Source organism: Archocentrus centrarchus, chromosome 23 (genome assembly GCF_007364275.1).
Source record: "Archocentrus centrarchus isolate MPI-CPG fArcCen1 chromosome 23, fArcCen1, whole genome shotgun sequence".
Classification (NCBI taxonomy): Eukaryota; Metazoa; Chordata; class Actinopteri; order Cichliformes; family Cichlidae; genus Archocentrus; species Archocentrus centrarchus.
In genome coordinates, this window is record NC_044368.1 from 482088 (window position 1) to 505362 (window position 23275).

Sequence of the window (23275 nt, forward strand, 5' to 3'; positions counted from 1 at the left end):
TTAAGTGGGATTTGGGCCTGTGATTGGGTGCAGCAGTGCAGTGAGGAGTAAGTGTGGTCCTCTTACAAACAGTATAACTTTGACAGTGTTGTATAAAGAACACACAGAGAGGTTTGCCGTGCTTTGTTTCCTGTGGGTGTTTCCTCCCAGCTGCTACATGGTGAAAACCTGAGGCTGACCTGCTCTTAACCTGAGTGAAAAACAATAAAAATGATGAGACTCGAAGTCACACCAAAGAATTTAAGAAGCTTGAACCATCGTCGCTGACAGCGTTGAAATCAAGGCCAACGTTTTTCCAAAGTCAGAAGAACTTCAGAGTTCATGCCGACCAACTCTGATGCAGAAGGCAGAAACCATGAACCGAGGAACAGGGTTCACCTGTGACACCTGTGACACCTGAGACACCTGCTTTTATGGTCGTCTGTCCTTAATGAAAAGAGACACCCAGACTGTCTGAAGAGGACAATGATTTTATTCTGTTTACTCAGACACGGCACCGGACTAGAACCATGAGCTTCTCTTTTTTGATATTATCTTCAATGAACACAAGCTGTAACAAAGTAATAATCGTCATAAATGTCTCTAATTTACAGTGTCAGTTCTTTTATCTCTGCTTGAAATGCATGCACGTTTAGAAAAATATCATGTGGAACGTTAACTGAACATACAACACTACAAACTCTCATGGAAGTCATTGAAAAAATAAGAAAGTACACTGAAGAACAATTACAACACGTGCACTAGTAACAGTTAGAATAATAATATCCTCAAAAATATGTTTGTTGTTGCCCCCTCGGCCCGTCCCCCGGATACAAAGCACAGGTGGTCCTTACAAACAACAGCAAAGAGAAGCTGCTTGCATATGTCAGTACAGTCGAGCAGAGGTGGATGAACAGAGTCGTAAAGGGGCTGCTAGCAGGGCTGGCCGTGTGGATCGTCCCTCTGAAGAGTCGAGCGACTTTCGTCGTCTCAGAAAACAAAGAAATCGTGTTTGAGTTACCTTCAGGCAGGAGCTGCACACCTGAGAGGCAGCATCAGGTCCAAGAACCTGATTCCAGCTGCTGCTCAGTGTTCGAGGGACCAACTGAAGCCCCAACAGATGATATGCTGTGCTTTTATCTCCGGACCTTTTTATTCCATACATGATGTAGAAATGAAAAACTCAACATGTCGACACATCCTTAAAATCCAGCTGGAGAGACAAAGTGTTCCCCAGAGGAAGGACGAGAGGTTTGAGTTTGTTTCTTAAGAAAAGTGTCATCTTTGTATCAAAATGGGAACAAACCGACGGTCTTTGATGGCCTCTGCGGTGACGAGGCTCCACGTGTACGTGCTGATGGGTCACAGGTTCAAAAAGAACATTTTCATACCAAAAACTACGAGCGGATATTCAGCAGGGCACCAGCAGCACCCTGAGCCCTGAAACCACACAGTATGACATCACGGAGCTTTCTGGATCAGATACTAATGTGAAAATCATCAAAGTATTACTGACAGAGACAGTGGTAAAATATCTGCAGGGCTATGAAATATTCCAGATGTTTCCTTATTGACGGTCAGAGCAATAAAAGCTTAATCCAACCTGATCTCACTGAAATATGTGAAAACTAATTACTTCAACCTTAAACATGTTATAATTGTGAGCTGAGACTGCTCATGAAACTGTGATTCACCTGTCAGGTAGAAGCCTCAGTGTTAGCGTTCTGGGCGCTATTTTGGCATGACCATATTTGGATGAGAGGGTGGAGCTCTAAGTTATCAGCTAATGATAACTAATCAGTCTGTACAGGAGCATCAACAGACACCTGCCTTAGTCCTAAAACGGGAGCTCCGCCTTCTTGGACGGTCTGTGAGTTCAGATCACTCAGAGGCTGAGGCTGCTGTGGGATTATTATTATATTCACTTATATTCATGTACTTGGTTGAGTTGAGGAAATGTTTTTGGGACCAGGATGTGAGGAGCCACACAGGTCGCAGCCTTTATTCTCATCTCCTCTTTCTGAGCCACAAAATCCCTTTTTGGGGACTTTCACATCAAACAGGCGGCTCTTTGATTTTGTACTTTAGATAAAAGCACTTATTAAAATCTTTAAATAAAAAGCTGCTAACAGCAAAAATGAAGACACTGATTTTTGTAACGGGCGGTTCAAGCTGTCAGCTCAGCGTCTGCCCCGACCCCTGACCCTGACACACAGCTGAACCCCGCTCCAGAGAACACCGAGAAACTAAACATCAGGCAACATGTGCATCAAATCAACCTGCAAGCAAGACAACACGTGACTGTCAGGTCCAGTGCAACAACAGAAAGTATCGTATCACAAACTGACATCAACATTTGCACGATTTGGTGTTTCTGTACAGCAGAGAGGAAGGCAGCTAGAAAACTCATATTTACAGAGGAAGGACGGGAACCCAAACTGCTCACTCCAACATCAGCCAGATGTGCATGCACACAAATACTGAGCATGCTCACTGTTTTCCTCGTCCTCTTCTTCTTCATCGTGGCTGCAAATACAAATCGTCCGCTCTGAACTCTTTTTTGAAGAAAAGCCCCGCCCACAGTCTGCGGCTACCGCGCCTCTGGGCGCTCCGTGGTCACATGTTCAGGGCTGGAGCACATCAGACTGACATCAGGGAAACGGTTTCAAAAAGTACAGTTCAATACAAAGATCACTGAAATATCACAAAGTCCATGAAATAAATAAAAAAGATAATTTCACTATCGTAGCATTTATACCTCGAGATAAACCTCCCCAGTGTCCACCACTGAAAAATAATAATCATAAAAATAGGCTGAATGGAAGAAAATAACATGATAATAACAACAATAATAAGAATGCAAGACAAAATAAGTCTGATTGTGAATCCTTCCTAAAAAAGCGCAGCGACCTCAGTGACCTCAGCGGTCGCCATAGCTCTGCACACAAAGTGCAACGTCTGAATTTAATGAGAGATTTCACGAGTGTGTGCAGGCTGGAACGATCTGTGCTGAGTTTAAGGGACTCGTCACTGATTCACTGCATGGAGTTAAACTCTCCAACACTTCCCCATGATGGGACAAACGCTGAAGATACGAACTCAGACATGGCGACAGTACAACCTCCATCATGGAGCAATATGCACATATAAAAGAGGCTCAGAAGACTGACACCCAAACGGTGAGCTCCCACCTTCACCCCAACCTCAGGACATTTTCTGCAGACACTGGAGGGTCACTGGAGGGTCTGGACGGGCTCGAGGCCGTGGTATAACGTGTGATAGAAACCCTCAGTCAGGTGTCTCATCCTGTTTTCTACAGGTTCAGGTTCAGCACAAAGGCTGCAAGCCCAGGAAGTGAATTCCAGTGACTGGAGATAAATAAGTTAAAGTCAGCTGGAGACCTCTAAGCCTAAATTAAGAAGCTCAGCAGAGCTACTCAGAGCAGTGCAGGTGATTTGAAAGTTTAAAGCTTGACAAAAGTGCAGTTATCTCCGACTGAGCTTCTGGGCCTAACGTCCAGCTGCAGTCAGACAAACCCAGATAGAAGGTAACTGATGTAATGATGTGGAGAGCTGGTCCAGCTGCCAGTCTTTGTGCTAAACATGTCTCAGAATGATCCGATTCTCATCGCTGTGGCTCAGATCTGCACTAAACCAGCATTCAGAATAACGACACCTGCCCAGAGTTCAACCACATACAGCACAGGAAGAACAGCGCTGATGACCTTCAGTCAGAAAGCATCAGTGAGGCTGCTGCCATTGTAACGGAGGAAAAGTCCTCCCAGAAGAAAAGGAAATAAAAAAACAACCAGAGTCCAAAGCAGAGTTAGTTGTAGTGCGACCTGCTCCTCCACGCAGGTCTGAAATGTGGACACATGATGCAGCTACCACACCCTGAGTCTGTTCGGGCCGTAGACTGCCCACCTCCTGCCGTCCTCCAGCGCAGTGGGTGGCAGTTTGGGAGGGTTTTGGTGGGGCCTAGAGTGCAGATACCCGCACGATGTTGGCCTGGGAGTAGTCGGTGGAGCTGGTAGATTCGTCACCTTCGGGGGTGGTGCCGGGCGGCGTGGGCATGCTGATGATGGCGGAGGTGATGTAGGGCTGGTCACAGTTTAGAGGAACCGTCTCCTCAAATTTGGCGTTGAGACTGGCTCGACTGGAACGACTAGAGGGAGGCAGAGGAGAGAAGGGTAAGTACAGGTGAGCTCAGACCAGCTCTGGTTCCACTTCCTGTTGTGTGTTCAGGTGTGAACACAGTAACAGGAAGTGGAATCAGACATTAAACAACAGGAGTGGAAACACTGGGACTCAGTAACAGTTGTGACTGAAACAGTTTGGTGATTTTGGTTTAAAGGCGGGTCTCAGTCCTGTTGGTGGGACAGCTGTGACTCTGTAAGGTGGGACTTCAGCAGCGATGGTACTGATACGGGCAGAAACAGGATATGGCAGCGATGACCTGGTTTCCCAGCTGTCCGTGTTTAGGAGTCGTTCCCAGACCTCCCACAGCTGGACATACTCTGGATTCCTGCTCTCTGACTCTGCTGTCACATGATCTCTGGAGCCATGTGTTTACATACAGTCTGTGTGTGGCACTCATACTGTTAGTGTTCCTGCTTCACTTTATGTATTTGTAGAACGCACTGTTTTTATTTATGTGTAAAGCAAAAATATGATTTCCAAATCTCATAAACTCAGATTTTATTCACAACACAGGAAACACGTTTAAGCAGTGAAAATGAACCATTTTAATAAAAATCTGAGCTCATGTTGAGTTTGATGGCAGCATCCCCTCTGCTTTAACATCAGTCCGTGAACATCTGGAACTCTGGGAGAGGAATGTCTGATAGAGGATTCCAGCTGCTCAGCAGTCCTGGGGCTGCTTTGTCCTGGTTTGGGTTCCTGATGTTCCAGATGTTCTCAGCTGGTCAAAGCGTCCATGTTTTCCAAAAAGGATTTCAGACTTGGATCTGTCTTTCTTTACCTACTATTTTTCCAGCCTTGTGTCACCCCGTCCCAACGTTCCCAGTCTCAGGTTAAACGTCTGATTTGATTTGAGACCTCCTTCATAATGAAATCCAACTCGAAGGACATTTGGTAGCTCTACAAACTTCTTGAAATGTTCCTGAAACTCATACTTTTAACTTTCTTAACAATTTTTATTTTCTTCACAATGACTTTTGAAAACGCCACGAAGACAGCTGGAAGCTCTCCATGAACTTGACACCCTTCATGCAGGACCTCCATGATATCTGTGTAGTCATTAGGACCTCCTGAAACCTTCACAGTCATCCCGTCAAAAGTTATTTTAGTGAAAGTGAAAGACACCCTCTCTATTTTTAAGATTAGGCTTAAAACTTTCCTTTATGATAAAGCTTATAGTTAGGGCTGGATCAGGTGACCCTGAACCCTCCCTTAGTTATGCTGCTATAGGCCTAGGCTGCTGGGGGGTTCACATAATGCACTGTTTCTCATTCACCTTATTTACTTTGTTTATACTCCACTCTGCATTTAATCATTAATTGATATTAATCTCTGGCTCTCTTCCACAGCATGTCTTTCTCTCCCCTCAGCCCAACCGGTCGCGGCAGATGACCCCCCCTCCCTGAGCCTGGTTCTGCTGGAGGTTTCTTCCTGTTAAAAGGGAGTTTTTCCTTCCCACTGTCACCAAGTGCTGCTCATAGGGGGTCGTTTTGACTGTTGGGTTTTCTCTGTATTATTGTAGGGTCTTTACCCACAATACAAAGCGCCTTGAGGCGACAGTTTGTTGTGATTTGGCTCTATATAAATAAAATTGAATTGAATTGAATTGAAAGAACAGAAACATTGCCTATAAAACTACGCAAAACAGATACCAATGTTTTCTGCCCTACCTGTTGGTGAGTGGTCGCTCCCTGATCTGGATGGTGCTCAGCTCCTGGAGACTGCCCTGCAGACCCACCGACATGTTGGAGTTTGGGACATTGAAGGTCTTCCTCTTCCTGCGGCCACAGCAGGAGCTGAAGCCGTGAGATGAGGAGGAGGAGATGGAGGAAGAACGAGACACCTGCTTCAGCAGCGTAACATCCCTGCAGCTGGCCTCGTATGTTTTCTCATCCACAAACTCGTGGTTCTGAGAAAAAGCAGAGGATGGCAGGTAAAGGCTTGAGGCTGGAACATGGACATGCAGGCTCTGAACTGAGCAGATGCTCACATTCAAAGAATATTGTTACATGTTAGATTCAACTCATTGTGCACACAAGGCTCACAACGAAATGATCGTTCCAGATCACTCATCCAGAGACGAGCATCTGCAGTCATGCAGCCAGAGACTGGCACTAGCATGAGGCAATGTGGTTTAAGTGTCTTGCCCAAGGACACAACGCAGTGCAAGGACAGGGACTCGAACCAGCAACCCTCCGGCTGCACCTACCCACTGCGCCACTGCGACTAATATTTTGAGTTTACTGCTGAAAATGAGGGAAAGTTCATGTGCACTCAAGTAAAGTGAAAGACATTCACTCTCCATTCTCACTGAGACTAATAACCAAACAAACCACATCAATAAATAAAATCAATGGAATGATGGGTTTTGTTTCCTTGAGATGTTTTTAAGGTCAAATCGGGGAAAACATCTAAAATTGCAAAAAGGAGTAAACACACAAACTGTAGCTTTCAGTGTGTGTGTGTGTGTGCGTGTGTGTGTGCGTGTGTGTGTGTGTCCTCACCGTGGTCTTCTCCAGGCAGTTCAGCAGGTGGTGATGATGCACCTCAAAGTTAGGGTTGGCCTTACACACCAGCGCCTGTCCTGCTTCTTTGGACGCCTTCAGGACATAAACAGAAATCACATGACCTCAGCCAGCCCGTCATTTCCAAATACACTTCATCCCACTGTGACACACCTGCACAGCTCCACCAAACCCTGGCAACCCTCAGCATTCACATTCTTACCCACAATCCCCTCCTGCTCTCAGGTCAGTTAGAAAGTGATGGATCGCTCGCTGGTTCAAACCAAGGCCACCGACAGCAGCCGTTGAGCAGCTTTTACTCTGTTTCTGATAGATGTGTGTGTTTTGCTTGATTCTGTACTTTGACTTGAGTCTCATTTGACCAAAGAGTCGCCATACTCGTGTAGCTCAGGAGTTCACACTGAATGCGACCGGGGTGCACAGAAGAGCGACCAATCATAGGGAGCTCAGGAGCTTAGGTACAGCCAAAGGAAGAGTCCAACATTTTAGGAAGTGTTTGTTAGAAACTGGCCTAACTGGACTAACCTCCTTTAGGGCCTCCATGACTGACTGGTGTCACTTTATTTATGGGTTCCAGGGTTCTGCCTTAAGACCTTTGAGGATGAGCTGAGGTGAGGCTTTTAGGATCGTCAGAAAGGTAAGTTAAAGATCTAACTTAAAGTTATGCTTGATGAACTTGGAGTAATGGCCACAAATTACTTCAGGTCTTTGTGGTCTCCAGGACACCCCCCATTTCCTGGTGGATCCCAAGAGGAACCAATTAGTCAAAGAGTCAGAAAGCCAACTCTCAGGAACGTATCATCCATGCAGTAACTCACCACACCTTAAAACCCTAAAAAAAGTAGGCACTAACAAAACTCCATAAATGTCCCTCTTGGTCATTAAATCTTTGAGACCCTCCCTGGGTCCTTAACGGTAAATCCTGAGCTGTGCTGGGTGCCATAATAAAGAAACGTGTGGAATAAAGGTCCAAATAAGCACACAGAGAACTTTTAGCCCAATGTCTCAAATAGTTTTAGAGACATTGCATATCACAGTACCCCCCCCCCCCCCCCCGCCGCTGCCTCCCCACTCTGTGTTCCTTGAAGTTCGCCCAGTTTTGCCCATTCACTGCATTAACCCGGGCTTGCTGGTGCCTAGTGTTAGCCTAGAAGCTACTCTAACCTAACCTGTCATGGTCCCTGGCCGTCTGCCCAGCCTTTTCTGTTTAGTTTTCTGTTCCCTGTGTTTTCCCAGTTTGTTGTGGTTTTCCTCGTTCTTAGTGCTGGCTTTATCATTTGTGATTTTCTTGTTCCTTCATCCCTGTCTCCCCGGCGTCTGTGTTCTGGTGTCTGTTTGTCCTTTTGTCTTATCTCTGACCTTCTTTGTTTCCGTATTGATTTTTATTCCCAGTGTTGTGACTAGTCTGCGTTTCTGTCCCTTGTCTGTGTCTCTGTTCCCCTCTGCCGTGTTCCTTCCTTAGTCACTTCCTGTTTTATTTCGACAAGTCTTGTGTTCCCCGTGCTTTGAGTTTGATTTGCTTCACCTGTTGTGCCCTGCTGTTTCTGCTTGCCCTGATTACCTGATGTGTATTTAAGCCCTCAGTTTTCTTCTGTTCTTTGTTGTGTTGTCATCTATGTTCAGCTGTGTGTGGCTGTGCCCCCCCCCCCCCTCTAGTTTTAGTTCTGGCCACAGACCAGCCCAGTTTATTTGTTTATACTGCCCTCATTTTCAATAAAGTCCTTTAAGTTCATCTTTGCACCTTTTTTTGAGTCCTGCTTTGGGGTCTGCCTTTCCAGCCTGCCACAGCAACCATGACATAACCTGGTGTGATACCTGATGACCTGCTGATGCCGAGAAGTCTTATGATGATGAATTTTGTTCCTGTCAGTCTGTCCTGCTAGCATCACTGAGGGTATAAACATATCCCGTCGACACAGACACACTCGTGCTCAGTCACGTCTCTGGACTAAGACACCAGTCAAAATGTTGGACTCTTCCTTCAAACTTGTCTGGGTGTCATCCTCTAGCGTGGCCTTTGCATCACAGTGACTCCTGCATGCAGGCTGGCTGACTGACTGACATGCAGCTCAGCTGATCACATTCCTCCACAAGATGATGAAGTCCAACACTGTAAGTGATGATGTCATGAACAGCACAGGCCAATCATCTCATCGCAACCGAGCCACATGGGAGGGCTGATCAAAATGCACGAGTCCAAGCAAAAGAAGAAGACGGAGCAGAGAGGAGAAGAGAACTTCCTGTTGGTGGGGTAAGACACCCCCACACCTGAGGACCGGTTCATGCACAGGTGAGTTAGTGAGCCAAACGGGTCCGACAGCTGTTTAGTTTTTTCAGACTGAGAGCAAAGAGATACGGCGAGGTGGAGCGACACTACAGACAGGATGAAGATGAGATTGTGATGGACACTTCAGCAGCAACACTTCCTGTCAGCTACATGTGTGGGTGCAGTGAGCTGAGGAGCATTATGGGAAGAAGGCAGGCCAGCAGAGACAGTGTGATGCTTGCTGGGAAACCTCAGGTCCTGCCATCAGTTTGAGGAGCACAACAACAAGTTTGAGGTGTTGACTTGGCCTCCAGATTCCCTGGATCTCACTCCAATCGAGCATCTGTGGGATGTGATGGACAAATAGGTCCGATCCATGGAGGCCCCACCTCATAGCTTCCAGGACTTTAAGGACCTGCTGCTAACATCTTGGTGCAGATACCACAGCACAGCTTCAGGGCTGTAGTGGAGTCCATGCCTTGATGGGCCAGGACTGTTTGGCAGGTAAGCAACTTCCTTAATAATAATAATAATAATAATAATAATAATAATAATAATAATGCCTTAGACTCATATAGTGCTTTTCAAGGTACTCAATGACGCTTTACAATTTCATGCACTATTCATTCACACCTCAAGCATACCTGGTGCTGGTAAGCTACTAATGCAGCCACAGCTGCCCTGGGGCAGTCTGACAGCATGCTTGCCAACTCGCGCCTCCGGCCCCTCCGACCACCACCAAACACACACACTTAGGCAATGTGGGTTAAGTGTCTTGCCCAGGGACACAATGACACCATGCGCTCAGATGGGGACTTGAGCCAGCAACCCTCCAGTTGCGAGATGAGCACCTACCCACTGCGCCACTGCCACCCACAATACACCACCAACCCACCTGAATGACGGTCTTCACCTCCTATAGGCTATATGGCGTAACTACAGTAGAAAACAAGTCTGTGGTAATTTAATTGACACATATATGTTTTTATTCTTGATTTGATATTATTCAAATATGTTAAAATGTAAATTGTAGAAAAAAACGTGACGACCTGAACGTTATCAGGTCTAAACTGAATGATCACTGTAGCCACGATGATGCATTTATCTGGGAGGGTGAGAAAACAGAACTGAGCTGAATGCAATCTACTGACATCCAGCAGTGGCTTGTGACACACTGTAACTATAAAGTGGTTTACATGCTCCTCATTCAGTGATCTCAACTGTGCCACAGCCTTGTAAAAATCCCACAAAGGCCCTGGAAATGTTTGTCCACACATCTGATTCTGCTTCCTAATTGGGCCTCATCGGTCAAAAAAATGAACCCAAAACATCAGTTAGTGATTATATTTGCCATGGCGCTGGTATGCACACAGTACCACTCTAGCATGTTTCATATGTGCTTTGCTAAGAGTCGTGGTATATGTTCTCCACAGCCAAGTCTGCCTGCGTTACTGTAAGAACGATGTATGGATGCTGCCTCAGTTTCAGGGACATCAGGGGCAAAGGAGCATCTCAGTGTGGATGGAGCCACAGTCACGCTGGCCTGCCACCATCTCTGCACTGAGCTGTGAACTGAGGGGGTCACTTTAACAGAGAGGCGGAGAGGGCCCATCAGAGTTCATTTACTGCATGTCAGGTAACTCTCAGCTGGAACCATCTGAACCTTCAGCGCTGCTTCTTGTTTGGCATGTGAAGCGAAACTTGTGTGAGAGGCTGGAGGTGTGCAATGAGCACAGTAAGAGATGTTACTGCTGAAGCACGCAGACAGAGACAGAAACATGATGCAAACATGATGAAAGAGAACCAGCCAATCCCCCTCCAGCATGCAGCAGTCCTCAGCGTGCTCCTCACAGCTCGACACGAGAAAGAAAACATGAAAGAAACCAAAAGAAGAATCATCAGCACCACCCGACCACCACCGCACGTCCATGGTTACCTCCTCCTCGGGGTCAATCAGCAGCCGGCTGCGTTTGTACTGCAAATAAGCCTTAGCACCTCCACTCTTCACCGCACCAATTCTAGCAAGCCTGGTTTTCTGTTTGTGGACACACACAGATTTGTGTTTAGCCCATCTGAGAGTGGGACTGCAAACATCCCGAACGGTGTCAGCCTTCATCTGCACATTATTTCTGTCATGGTGAGAACTGAGCCCACAAAAGCCCAAAACCAAAGTAACAAAGTAACTAATGAGCAAAATCGCATCTTCTGCATGTAAGAAAGTAGTTTGTGTGAATAAGACACTAACATCTGGACACATTCGGTCTTCTTTAATAACTTCCACCTGTAATCTAACCTTAAGTCATGCAAATGAAGTGTAGGTTTGTGTGAACAGCAGCTGATGAAGCAGTGCATAAAAGGAAGCAGAAATGACACAAATTCAGCTGGAAACTTTCATCAAACGATCAAACGTGCTGCAGCCTTCAAAGTAAGCTGTAAAAGATGTTATCTGGCAAATGCAAGATAACATCTTCCAGGCCTTTTTTGTTTTGGGGGGAGGGGGGGGGGGTCATAATATCTCAGTTTATCCAGATAACATGAAAAACTGATGATGCCATAATAATCTGATAATGATGAGTTTTAGGTATTTGTCCCAAAGAACTGCACAAAAACACCACCAGAGGGCAGTATGACCTGGTGAGTGGACAGCGGCAGACAAAACAGCACCCAGCACAGATGAAGCTGTGTGACCTTTGAACCTCTAGAAAACTTTGGATGAAGAGTGTGAGCATCGTCTTCATTTAGATGATGCAGAAGAAGGTCAGAGTGAAACAACCTGAACTTACTGTAACTGTCAAATTTGAACTACATGAAGAAGCGCGATCGTTCCCTTCATAAAATGATTTATATGTTAAAGATATAAATGTGTATATATAAAATGAGCTTTCCTACATGCTCAGTCTTATTTTCCTGAAGTTTCACATTTTAAGCACAGCTGTAGATGATGATGGTTTCTGCAAACAGGCTGAGTGAGTGATGATGTCCATGAGAGATCATAAAAGCTTTGTTCAGTAGATGATGTGTTGTATGACCCTGATAATATCTTGTTCCTGTGCAGGGTTTGAAGCTGCAGGCAGAAACATGATTCAGCTGCTTCTCTGCATCTTTCCAGCCTGGTGTTTCTGTCTGTGTCCCGGCGGGATAAACAAAGGTCTCCGGCACAAGCAGAAAACTCATTTGTTGATGCTGGGAGGAAGTGCCGCCTGGACAGCTCCCTGCTCTCTGTGTGTCCTCCTCTCTTTTCTCCTGTGTGTTGTGCACAAACTCAGATTTCTAAATTAAGACCAGCCTGACTCCTGCTGTCACTGCACTGACAGCTGAGTGTCCTTCTGCTTCTTTGGTTCTCTTGTGGAGACCAGAGCAACAACTGAACTTCTTCCCTCAGCAATGCCCTGCGTCCGCTCTCAGAGACAGTTTGGATTTCTTTCTGAACACTCATGTAGTAAACAGCTGTAAAGGCTCCAAAATTCACAGCTGCTCACTGTAAAAACCTCTGCAAAAATGCAATACAAACCTTCACCACACAGTGGCAGCGTTTTACCAGAAAGGTTCAGTATCTTGACCACCGTTAAATTCTGGCATTAGATCTGAAATGACTGCAAACTTCTAAAGTCTCTGTGCAGTCTGAGCTCTTCCTGCTCATAAAATAATCTGCTAACTATTACAGGAACATAACGTGTTCAGATGTTGAGCTAACACTAGCTGGAATAATGTTAACATGTCTCAGGGCACACTGAATGCACAGTCTTGTGGTTCAGTATGGTGTAAAGCACAGGCCGGCCCTGATTCAGCTCTCTGCAGCATAAAGCACATAATGTCATAGCTGCTGTTTCTTCACTTCCTGTTCATCTTTAAATGTTTGAAACTCTTTAGAAACTTCTTTATAAAAACCCTGAAGTCCTGCATTTCACCCCCAGATCACTGCTGTCCACCCTAACCCTGAAGACCACAACATCAGCCAGAGACTGAGGACAGTTTGGGTCTGTGGGTGGATGGGTGGACGGATGGGTGGGTGGATGGATGGATGGATGGATGGGTGGATGGGTGGGTGGATGGATGGGTGGGTGGATGGATGGATGTGTGGATGGATGGATGGATGGATGGATGGATGGATGGATGGATGGATGGGTGGATGGATGGGTGGGTGGATGGATGGATGTGTGGATGGATGGGTGGATGGATGGATGGGTGGGTGGATGGATGGATGTGTGGATGGATGGATGGGTGGATGGGTGGGTGGATGGATGGATGGATGGATGGATGGATGGATGGATGGATGGATGGATGGATGGGTGGGTGGATGGATGGATGTGTGGATGGGTGGATGGATGGATGGATGGATGGGTGGGTGGGTGGGTGGATGGATGGATGGATGGGTGGGTGGATGGATGGATGTGTGGATGGATGGATGGATGGATGGATGGATGGATGGATGGATGTGTGGGTGGATGGATGGATGTGTGGATGGATGGATGGGTGGATGGGTGGGTGGATGGATGGATGTGTGGATGGATGGATGGATGGATGGATGGATGGATGGATGGATGGATGGGTGGGTGGATGGATGGATGTGTGGATGGATGGGTGGGTGGATGGATGGATGTGTGGATGGATGGATGGATGGATGGATGGGTGGGTGGATGGATGGATGTGTGGATGGATGGGGTGCTTGCCTTCTGTGCTCGTCTCTTCTCGGCTCGCTGGCTCTGGTGGTAGATTCGGCTGAAGTTGGACACAATGACGGGGACCGGCAGGGCGATGACCAACACGCCGCTCAGAGAGCAGATGGAGCCGAAGATCTTCCCCATGATGGTCTTTGGCACCATGTCACCATACCTGAGGGAGAGGAGAGACAGTCAGAGGTGAGCCCTGCTGTCAGATCAGCTGCAGTTTGTGTAAACTGAGATTTGCTCTGCTCGGGGAGTCTGAACAGCAGAAGGTTGGAGCAGCAAATACTTCTTGGTTTTTCAGTGACTCAGAAAAACCTGGAGACAAAGTTTTAAGGGCTTGAAGAAGAACATCGGAGTTTATGGTGAAGATACCTGAAGTTAACTTAAATGTAAATGAACAACTGGGACATTGTTTTTGGAGTCATGTCTAACTGAGGAGATATTTACATGCAGTGATGTGAGTCGCCTTGCTTTTTGTTTCATGACAGTAAAGAAGCAAAAATGATCGTGATGATGTTAAAACCTGTGGTTTAGCATCTTCATGCAGCGCCGTGATTACTTCACAAACTGTCCACGATCGTGATTCAAACCAGAATAAAATCTGACCGGTGATGTAACTGTAACTCAGCCTGCATCCACACACACACACACACACACACACACACACACACACACACACACACAGGATAATCAGTGTGTTAACAAGCAAACACGTTACTTTCTAAACTAGTTTGAATCATTCAGTTCTGATTGTGGGTGGTGCAGCGGTTAGCTCCTCACAGTAAGAAGGTCTAGGTTTGAATCCACGGTTCTCCCTGAGCCTGTATGTGAATGCTCTGTCTCTCTGTGTTAGTGCTGTGCCAGACCAATTACCTGTCCAGGTGAACTGGGTAAGTAGAAAAACATCAATAGTTTGTGTACTTGTACTTTGAGTACTGTCAGCCTCCTGCAGCAGAGTCTTCAGGGGGCTTGAATCCCCTGGAAGCAGATGCTCTGTAACACATCATTGCAGGTCTCAGTGGATGGTAATGAGTGATCCTTATGCTAAGATTCCTGTATGACCACAGAACATTCTGACTCATCTAGTCAATAACATGTTAGCTTTTATGTATTAATAACAGAGCTGAGTTACTATAGCAGCCAACCAGATGATTAATGTCATGTACTGCTGGGGCAAGCAAGGCAGAAGACCCCAATCCACACACCCAAGGCGAAAAGCTTAATTTATATGAAAGCTTTATTCGCAGCTGTGGAGCAACAGAGGGGCTGGTCGGGAACCAGCAACAAAAAACTTTCACTACAAAGCAAAATGTAACTAGACTTGACAAATCTAAACAGGAACACAAGCACAGACAAGAACTCAGGACAGGACACACACAGCAGGAACAGAGGTCAGCACAGAGGTCAACAATGACAAGAACACAATCATGAACAGGGAAAAACTCAGGGCTTAAATACAAGAGGGCCGAGGAGGGGAGTGGAAACAGCTGGGAACACAGGTGAACCAAATCACACTAATGACAAAGGGGAAGCAAAACAGAACACAACACACAGGAACAAGAAGAATATCAAAATAAAACAGGAAATAACAGCATGATACCCACGTAGACCTGACACACAGAGGGAACCAAAATTCCAGGAAAAGAAACTAAAGACGAGACGCAAGACTAGGGAACTAGAAATGAAAACATAACCAAAAACACAGCCAGGAACAGAAACAAAAGAAGCTCAAGGGGTAAACCAAATCAAAAACTAAGTACAAGTAAAGATGGTGGGTCAAAGGACCCGGGACCAGGACAATTACACACATCCAGCACATTTTTAGAGCCATTGTATCCGCCCCAAAGGCTGGTGTTTTGTGATGCTAGTTTTCCTGAGTGCTCAAAAAACAAAGTGACACATTGTTGCTATGTTAGCTGTGAGATATCTGACCTCAGACCTGCATCATGGTCTTCATCACAGACCAGTCCTGAAGAAAGGTTCTGAAGCACGATGAAGGTTCTTATTTTAAGGAGGTCATGCACATCATCAGTCTGTATAACTGACAACTCAGCACTTTGTGGACTCTAAATGAGCATTTTGGTGTTACTGTTGACTGTAATTGACATGTTTATGAGTGCATGCAGGAGCATAAAATATGTACTTCCACCCCTATAAAAGCTTGGCTTCCAGTGACCCTGCTGACTGAGGCAAGTTTTAAGCCTAATCTTAAAAATAGAGAGGGTGTCTGTCTCCTGAATCCAAGCTGGGAGCTGGTTCCACAGAAGAGGGGCCTGAAAGCTGAAGGCTCTGCCTCCCATTCTACTCTGAAGTATCCTACGAACCACAAGTAAGCCAGCAGTCAAATAATCATAAATGAAGGTCGCTCTTTGGTCCTCATCATCATTCTGACTCCACACTGCAGCCACACTGACAGGATGTTCACTAAGCTGGAACATCTTTGAGTGATGTGACAGAGGGGTCATTATCATTATGGAAGACACTGAAGACAAACTGGGAAAAGCTTTGAATGTGATTTTATCAAAGACTGAAACAGTGGTGCTGGTATAGCTGCATATCACACTGCAAAATAAAACAGGCTGCCAAAGTCCAGCATGTCAGAGATCAGCAGCAGATGCAGCTCAGCTGTATGACATCCTTCCTGAGTAGCTACACCTGTGTCACAGCCAATCACATGTTTGCTTGTTGGAACAGGAAGCTGTCATAGTTTGTGAATTCATCTGCAGATGTTCACGTTTCACAGGTGCTCAAATCACAAACGTTATTTCAACACGAGCGCTTTGACAGACATCAACAGGCTGTGAGGGCGGAGACAGCGATGACATCATATTATAATCAGCTCAGAATCATATCTACAGTCTCCATCTTTGTAACTGAGTGTCAGTCAGCTCCTCTGAAACAGTTACTATAGTTACTGCAGCATCAGTGTTTACATCACACTGATCAATCATCACTGATCAATCATCACTGATCACTGGTCGTGTTGTCAAAGCTCACTGATCTTGAGCTGATGTGACTGTCTGAGTGAAGATGAGACTGAAATGATTTTGATGAACTGAACTAAATGTTTTAAATATTTTCAAAGTTCTGCTGTCAGAAATTCAGAGTCTGAATCTTAACATTTTTCCACTGAAACCTAAATCAGTCACCGTGAGCCAACCCAAACCCACCGGATCCAACCAAAGGGATGATCGGCTCCATAACTGATCAGAAACCGTGTCTGAGTCCTCTTCCACAGCAGGAGGATCCAAACGGATCAGGATTACGGATTCAGACCAGATCAGGCCAGGATCCAATTTAGACTCTGGTCATTCCCAGAGTAACACCTCCCTCTGCCGCTGGGTCCTGGACTTCCTCACAGATCCCAGGGTTGGTACCAGCTGAGAAAATCTGGATTACCCTCCAACAAGCTCCTCAGTAACTGTTACAGACACACAGTGAAGAGCATCCTGACAAACTCACAGTGGGTACGGGAACTGCACCACCCAGGACAGGACGGCTCTGCAGCCTCATCGAAGCCGCACAATTCATCTGTGGAGCTGCCTTCCCATCACCACAGGACACCTATGATACCTGGCTAATACAGAGGGCACCCACCCACAGCACACTCACTGTTCACACTCCTGCCGCCTGGCAGACGTTACAGGAGTGTGAAAAGTTTCAGGCCGTCCGGCTGCGGAAGCACTGACTGATTACTGAACTGTGAATACCTGCTTTAAGTCTCAGACACACCTGTAACACATAACATAATAAATCCAATATAATAACACTCATGTCACTGTCACCGTGCTAATAAACATGTAAATGCACTTTATATTCTGACCACGCTCCACCCTTCATCTGTTTTATTGTACCTGCTCTATTATTTATTTATAAGCTGCAATACTTGTTTCTTCCAGTAGAGTGCGCCTTGGTGATGCAGGTTTTATGTGAGCGATCTCGACACTTTGACAAAGCCAGAATCAAACAGCAATTTGCTGGAGATGATAAGAAAAAAGCTTACAATAAATAAGTGAAAAGATAAATAATTGTGGACCACGGGAGTGGAATTAAATGAGGAAATTTCGTGTGGAGGTCCCGGTAAGTCTAAAACCTGTTTACTGTTAGCCCGAAGCTAATGGCTAATGCTGATAAAATGTAATTTCATCTTGGATACTACTGCCAGACACTTTCAATAAAAAACAATCGGGAGTTTATATGTATGCTGTCTAATGTTTGCTATGCTTTGGTGCGTGCTGTATCATTGCTGATTACCAAAATTGACATCTTATGTATGCTAATGTCAGGGCTAGCTGCTAATGCTAATCGCTGCATGGCCGCTGCTTTATGCCGTTGAAATTAGCACAATGGTACGACAACACGTGCTGTTAGCACTGCTGATAATTCAGTTGTAAATGTAAATATTTATATTTAATGGTTGAAGCTCTTTAAAAGCTTATTTTGGTTAATACTGCATTCTTGGTACATATAATATGCATATGAAACCGTAGTTGCATTTTATTCTGTGATGTATACTTCTAAATATATTATGATAGTTCATCATAATTTTAAAGCTGACTAAGCTGCTAAGTTATAAAACAAATCTGTTTACTGTGATGCAGTTATCCTGAGTATTGGATAAAATATTGATGCTCTTTTGACAGTAATAAGACTAAATGAAGTCTCATAAAGACTAGAATATGGACATGGATGTTTACTTTCTACACTGTTGTGTAGATTGTTTTTTATATAGAGATCTTCGTTCTGTGATGGCGAGCCTGGGTAGTAGCGGTTGCAACCAGGACTTTGAACATTAAACAAAAACTCAATTTGGGGAAACAAAGCTCTATTTTATTTTGTTTTTTTATGTATTTTATTTCATAAGCACTGTACATTTGTCTTTGCTTTGTGAGGCAATAAACCACCGCTGGTTCATATGTTCAGTAATTTAACCCTGAAAAGGATAAGTGGAAGAGAATGGATGGATGGAAAAAGATATGTTTAGTAAAATTTTTTGTATATATTTAATTTACCCAGCTCTACTGATTAAAAGACATTTTGATTTTTAAGAACTATAAAAGATAAGTTTGGTCAATTAGAACATACAATTTAGTTCAAGTGGTAATGGAGTAGTGCTTACTTAACAAGCTGAGTTAAATAACTGGGTGGTGAATGATTGCTTAAACTAAGTATCTTCAGTTACTGAAACTCTGACATTAGTACATTCAACTTAAATCTTTCATTCCATTCCAAAAGGGCCTCAAGTACATTGAACATAGTCCCCTGCACTTATTCAACTAATGCTTCATTACTTAAAAAATTTAAGGCAACGAGTTACTTTGGTTTTTTTAAGTAGATTCAACTTAGGTTTTCAACTTTGGGTTTACAGTGACGTCTCTGCCAAATCAAACAGACTTTCCAAGAATCATCCGATAGCATTCACAGATGGTGTTATAGTCTGTTATCCAATCAGAAAACTTTATCAGTTCAAGTTTAACTTCTCAATTAGATTCACTTCAACTAGGGCTGCAACGATTAGTCGCCAATAATCGCCAATAAAAATAGTTGATGAGGAATTTAACTGTCGATAATAGTCGTTTTTTATTACTGGTGATTTTTTTTAACGGAGTGAGACATCTTCCTGTCCGTCTATCTCTGGCGAGCTTCACACATGCGCAATAGCATTCAGCGGCATGTTTAGCGGCTATTGGTGAAAGAACAGGGCGTACTCACTCACTCCGTTTAAAGTGTGAAATTGTCCTAAACCTTAGGTCCATTTTTTTTTCCAAATGGAGTGAGACGTCTTCCTGTCCGTCTATCTCTGGAGAGCTTCACGCATGGGCGATCCGGTTAAGTGATAATGTCGAATTCCATTTCCGGGTCCAAACTGTCACGTGATCAGTATGCCGCAATGCTGTGTCCCTAGTTGTTTTAATCGATCTGACACGAAAAAAAAAAACACTCAGCTGCATTTGGACCCAGAAATGATGTCAGAATTAAAGACTGGCTAGCATTCAGCAGCATGTTTAGTCATGGGGGCTACTGGTGAAACTGTGCCAACTTTGTTTTACAGGGACGAAAAAGTACTATATACTTTTTTATGGTTGGAAAAATGGATGTTAAATTTATATCAGCAGCAAACCTGATTAAAATTTTTGAATGAAGTATCCATCTTCTGTGTGTTTACTACCACATTTTAAATAACCTTATGCTAAATGTAAAAGCTGATAGGTAAATAAGTGTCATTTCATAATTATGTGATTCATAATCTGATTAGTCGACTAATTGTTTCAATAGTTGATGACTAATCGACTATCAAAATAGTCGTTAGTTGCAGCCCTAACTTCGACTCAACTTCATTTCTGTAGCACCAAATCACAGCAACAGTTTCCTCAAGGAGCTTTATATTGTAAGGTACAGACTGTGCTCAGTACAGTGAGGCTCTTTTACTTATTATCTCACAAATGTCCACTTTCACCGTCATATTAAAATAGGTGGGAGCAAATTTAGGGGGAAGTAACATTTAGGCTTCCTGGAAAATTCTGATCTTTTATTCATGTACACGGACACAAAGTTTTCCTGTGTGGGACACTGGTATATTTCCACCAGAAGCATGTTTTATGACTGGACCTCATGTTCACTGTAAGCTTTTTATAAGGTGGTTAAACATTAACCTAATCATAATCAGGTAGTTTGCCAAACTCAACAGCAGCTAAGAAATCCTGAGTGCAAATTTGGCTGATTTGGACACAAGCAGTCGAAGCTGTCCAACACATCAGAAACCCCTAAGAGAAATCCCTCTGTCTGTAACAAAGACAATAAAGAAACACTTTTTATGAGTCCTCCATGAAGCCCATTGCACACAATGGACAAACAGCAGTTTGGATGAGAGCCACAAACTGCCAACGATGAAAATCTGGTTTCTGAAAATGAATAAATAACAGAACTAATGTGATCAATAAAGGAGAACATGTTGAAGATTTTTCAGACTTCAGTTTGATTAACAGTCCTTAAAACTGCTGTAAGTGAATGAATGTGGTCAGTCACGTGTTTGCAGAGCAGCTATCAGAGGGTGCGGTTCAGGACCGAAACCATCATATAAAGAAGACAAGCACCCAAAACGCTGCACACTCCAACCCAACCATGGCGAGCCGAGTCACCGATGGTGAGTCATGATAGCTCTTTGGTGCTTTTACTGAACTAAGCCTAAACTAAGCCTGCTGGGATAGGTGACAAAGTAACATAACATAACATTTTATTACAGAGATTAGAGCATACTATAGGTTTTAAAGGTACTGCACTGCAGTGGTTTGAATCATATTTATCTCATAGACTCCAATTTGTTCATGTAAATGGGGAGTCTTCTTCACACACTAAGGTTAATTATGGAGTTCCACAGGGTTCTGTGCTAGGACCAATTCTATTTACATTATACATGCTTCCCTTAGGCAGTATTATTAGAAAGCATTGGATACATTTTCACTGTTATGCAGATGATACTCAGCTTTATCTATCAATGAAGCCAGATGACACACATCAATTAGTTAAACTGCAGGAATGTCTTAAAGACATTAAGGCCTGGATGACCTCTAATTTCCTGCTTCTAAATTCAGATCAAACTGAAGTTCTTGTTCTCGGCCCCACAAATCTTAGAAACATGGTGTCAAACCAGATACTTACCCTGGATGGCATTACTTTGGCCTCCAGTAACACTGTGAGGAGTCATCAAGATATGTCCTTAAAGGCACACACACACATATATCAAAAGAAAATAAAAATGACCTGCATTCATAGTTTAGAGATATATAAATGTCTAAAGTGTAAATCTTTATCCACAGAGCCCATCAGGAGGAATGATGATGTTCTCAGGATTGTGATGGTGGGGAAGACGGGCACTGGGAAGAGCACCACAGGAAACACCATTCTGGGACGAGATTTATTTGAATCCAAGTTCAGTTTTAAATCAATAACAGTTCACTGTTCTAAGTTTGAAGCTGTGGTGGATGGGCAGAAGGTTGCAGTTATTGACACTCCAGGCCTGTTTGACACCACCTTCGGCATGGATAAAGCAACTAAAGATTTTTCCCAGTGCATCGCTTATGCTTCTCCTGGACCTCACATCTTCCTGGTGGTTATCAGGTTGGGCAGATACACTGAAGAGGAAATGCTGACAGTGCAGAAGATTCAAGAAGCCTTTGGCGAGGCAGCAGATAGATACAGCATGGTTCTCTTTACTGGTGGGGACCTTCTTGAAGACAGGCCTATAAAGGACCTCATGGGTGAAAGCTTAGAGCTGCAGGAACTTGTGGCCAGATGTAACGGCCAGTATCATGTCTTCAATAACAAGAAGAAGGACCAAGCTGAGGTCACTGAGCTACTCCAGAAGATCAGAAGTGTAGTTCAGAAGAACGGAGGAAGCCACTACACCAACAAGATGTTCCAGGAGGCAGAGAGAAAAATCGAAGAGGAGAAACAACGAATCTTGAAATAGAAGGAGGAGGAAATACTCAGAGAACAGGAGGAATTGGAGAGGAAAATCCAGGAAAAGTACGAGAAAGAGATGCAAAAAATGATGATAATAACAAAGGAACAGTTTAAAACAGAAGTTGAAGAGCTCCAGCGAAAACTGGGGGAAACCTGCGACCAACTAGCCAGAGCTCATGCTGAATTGAGCCATGTAAAAAATGATAAATGTTTAATCCTTTGAATTATTCAGTGAGATCCACTCGGTGGTCTTAGTGGAGGAAAGCAGTCACTCAGCATCATGCCAGCCAAAATCAAATATGTTAGCTCGCTCTGATTGGTTGTCTCAGGTGTTAAACTGTCAGTTAACAGGTGTAACTACACTAGTGATGGGTCGGTCGTGAACGATCCGGCTGTAAGAGCCGGCTCTTTGAAGTGAATGACGGGAGCCGGCTCCTGATAGTGAGCCCTTTCTTTTTTTCTTTTCGTTCGTTTCATTTTTTTTTGTGGAAGCTGCACGTGATTGGTTAAGATGAATGGTAGCATATGATCGTCTACACTGAGCGGGAGGGGGAGGGTCCATGGACACACTGTGCAGTGAGTAAACAAACACCAGAGAGGGAGGGGCTCCTGCAAAATGTGCTCGGAGACAGGAAAGAGCCAGAGGAAGTTGCACATTACATAGAGACTACGCGCGGGAACGGTGAGGAAAATGAGTGATGAAAACATAGTAAAGACTGGACACGTTTTAGCTTTATACCTCCGAACGTGTGGAAGCAGACACAGCGTACTTCAAACGTGCCGGCGTTTGCGGACTTCCGGCAACAAATGCCATAATACCACTACATGACTGTGAAGTGCAATTTCTGAGCTTTCAGGAACCGTTTGAATTTTTTCCATAGCGTGAATGGTCGCGGAGTTACAGTAAAAAGGCAGCTGATCAAGTTCCTTTGACCAGCTGACTCTGGAGTGATACCCTAAGTCTTAATCAGCTGTTCGCGGCTAGTAAGGTCAGGAAACCCGTGATTCAACAGCAGTCACCTGGCGTTAAAGGATTAATGTGATAGGCAGAGTGTAGACTGCAAATTTAAAATTTGATATCGAGCAGGCTGCACAAACAACCTGCACAGGCATATACGAATTGTTCATCCCTCAGTGTAATTAGAAGAACAAACCAGGGCAGGTCACCAGGCAGGA

The 23275-nt window shown here is 44.4% G+C and overlaps 1 protein-coding gene across 1 annotated transcript in view; it reads right to left on the bottom strand.

Moving 5' to 3' along the window:
* Window positions 1-3192: 3192 nt before the first annotated feature.
* LOC115773535 (potassium voltage-gated channel, Shal-related subfamily, member 2) overlaps window positions 3193-23275 on the bottom strand; it is a 105281-nt gene continuing 85198 nt past the window's right edge. The window contains exons 2-6 of the mRNA XM_030720332.1: window positions 13640-13802; window positions 10906-11004; window positions 6683-6778; window positions 5849-6087; window positions 3193-4134 (exon numbers count right to left, since the gene is read on the bottom strand). Coding sequence (XP_030576192.1) covers window positions 3957-4134; window positions 5849-6087; window positions 6683-6778; window positions 10906-11004; window positions 13640-13802 — 775 coding nt within the window. The 3' untranslated portion in view covers window positions 3193-3956. The remainder of the gene's footprint in view (window positions 4135-5848; window positions 6088-6682; window positions 6779-10905; window positions 11005-13639; window positions 13803-23275) is intronic.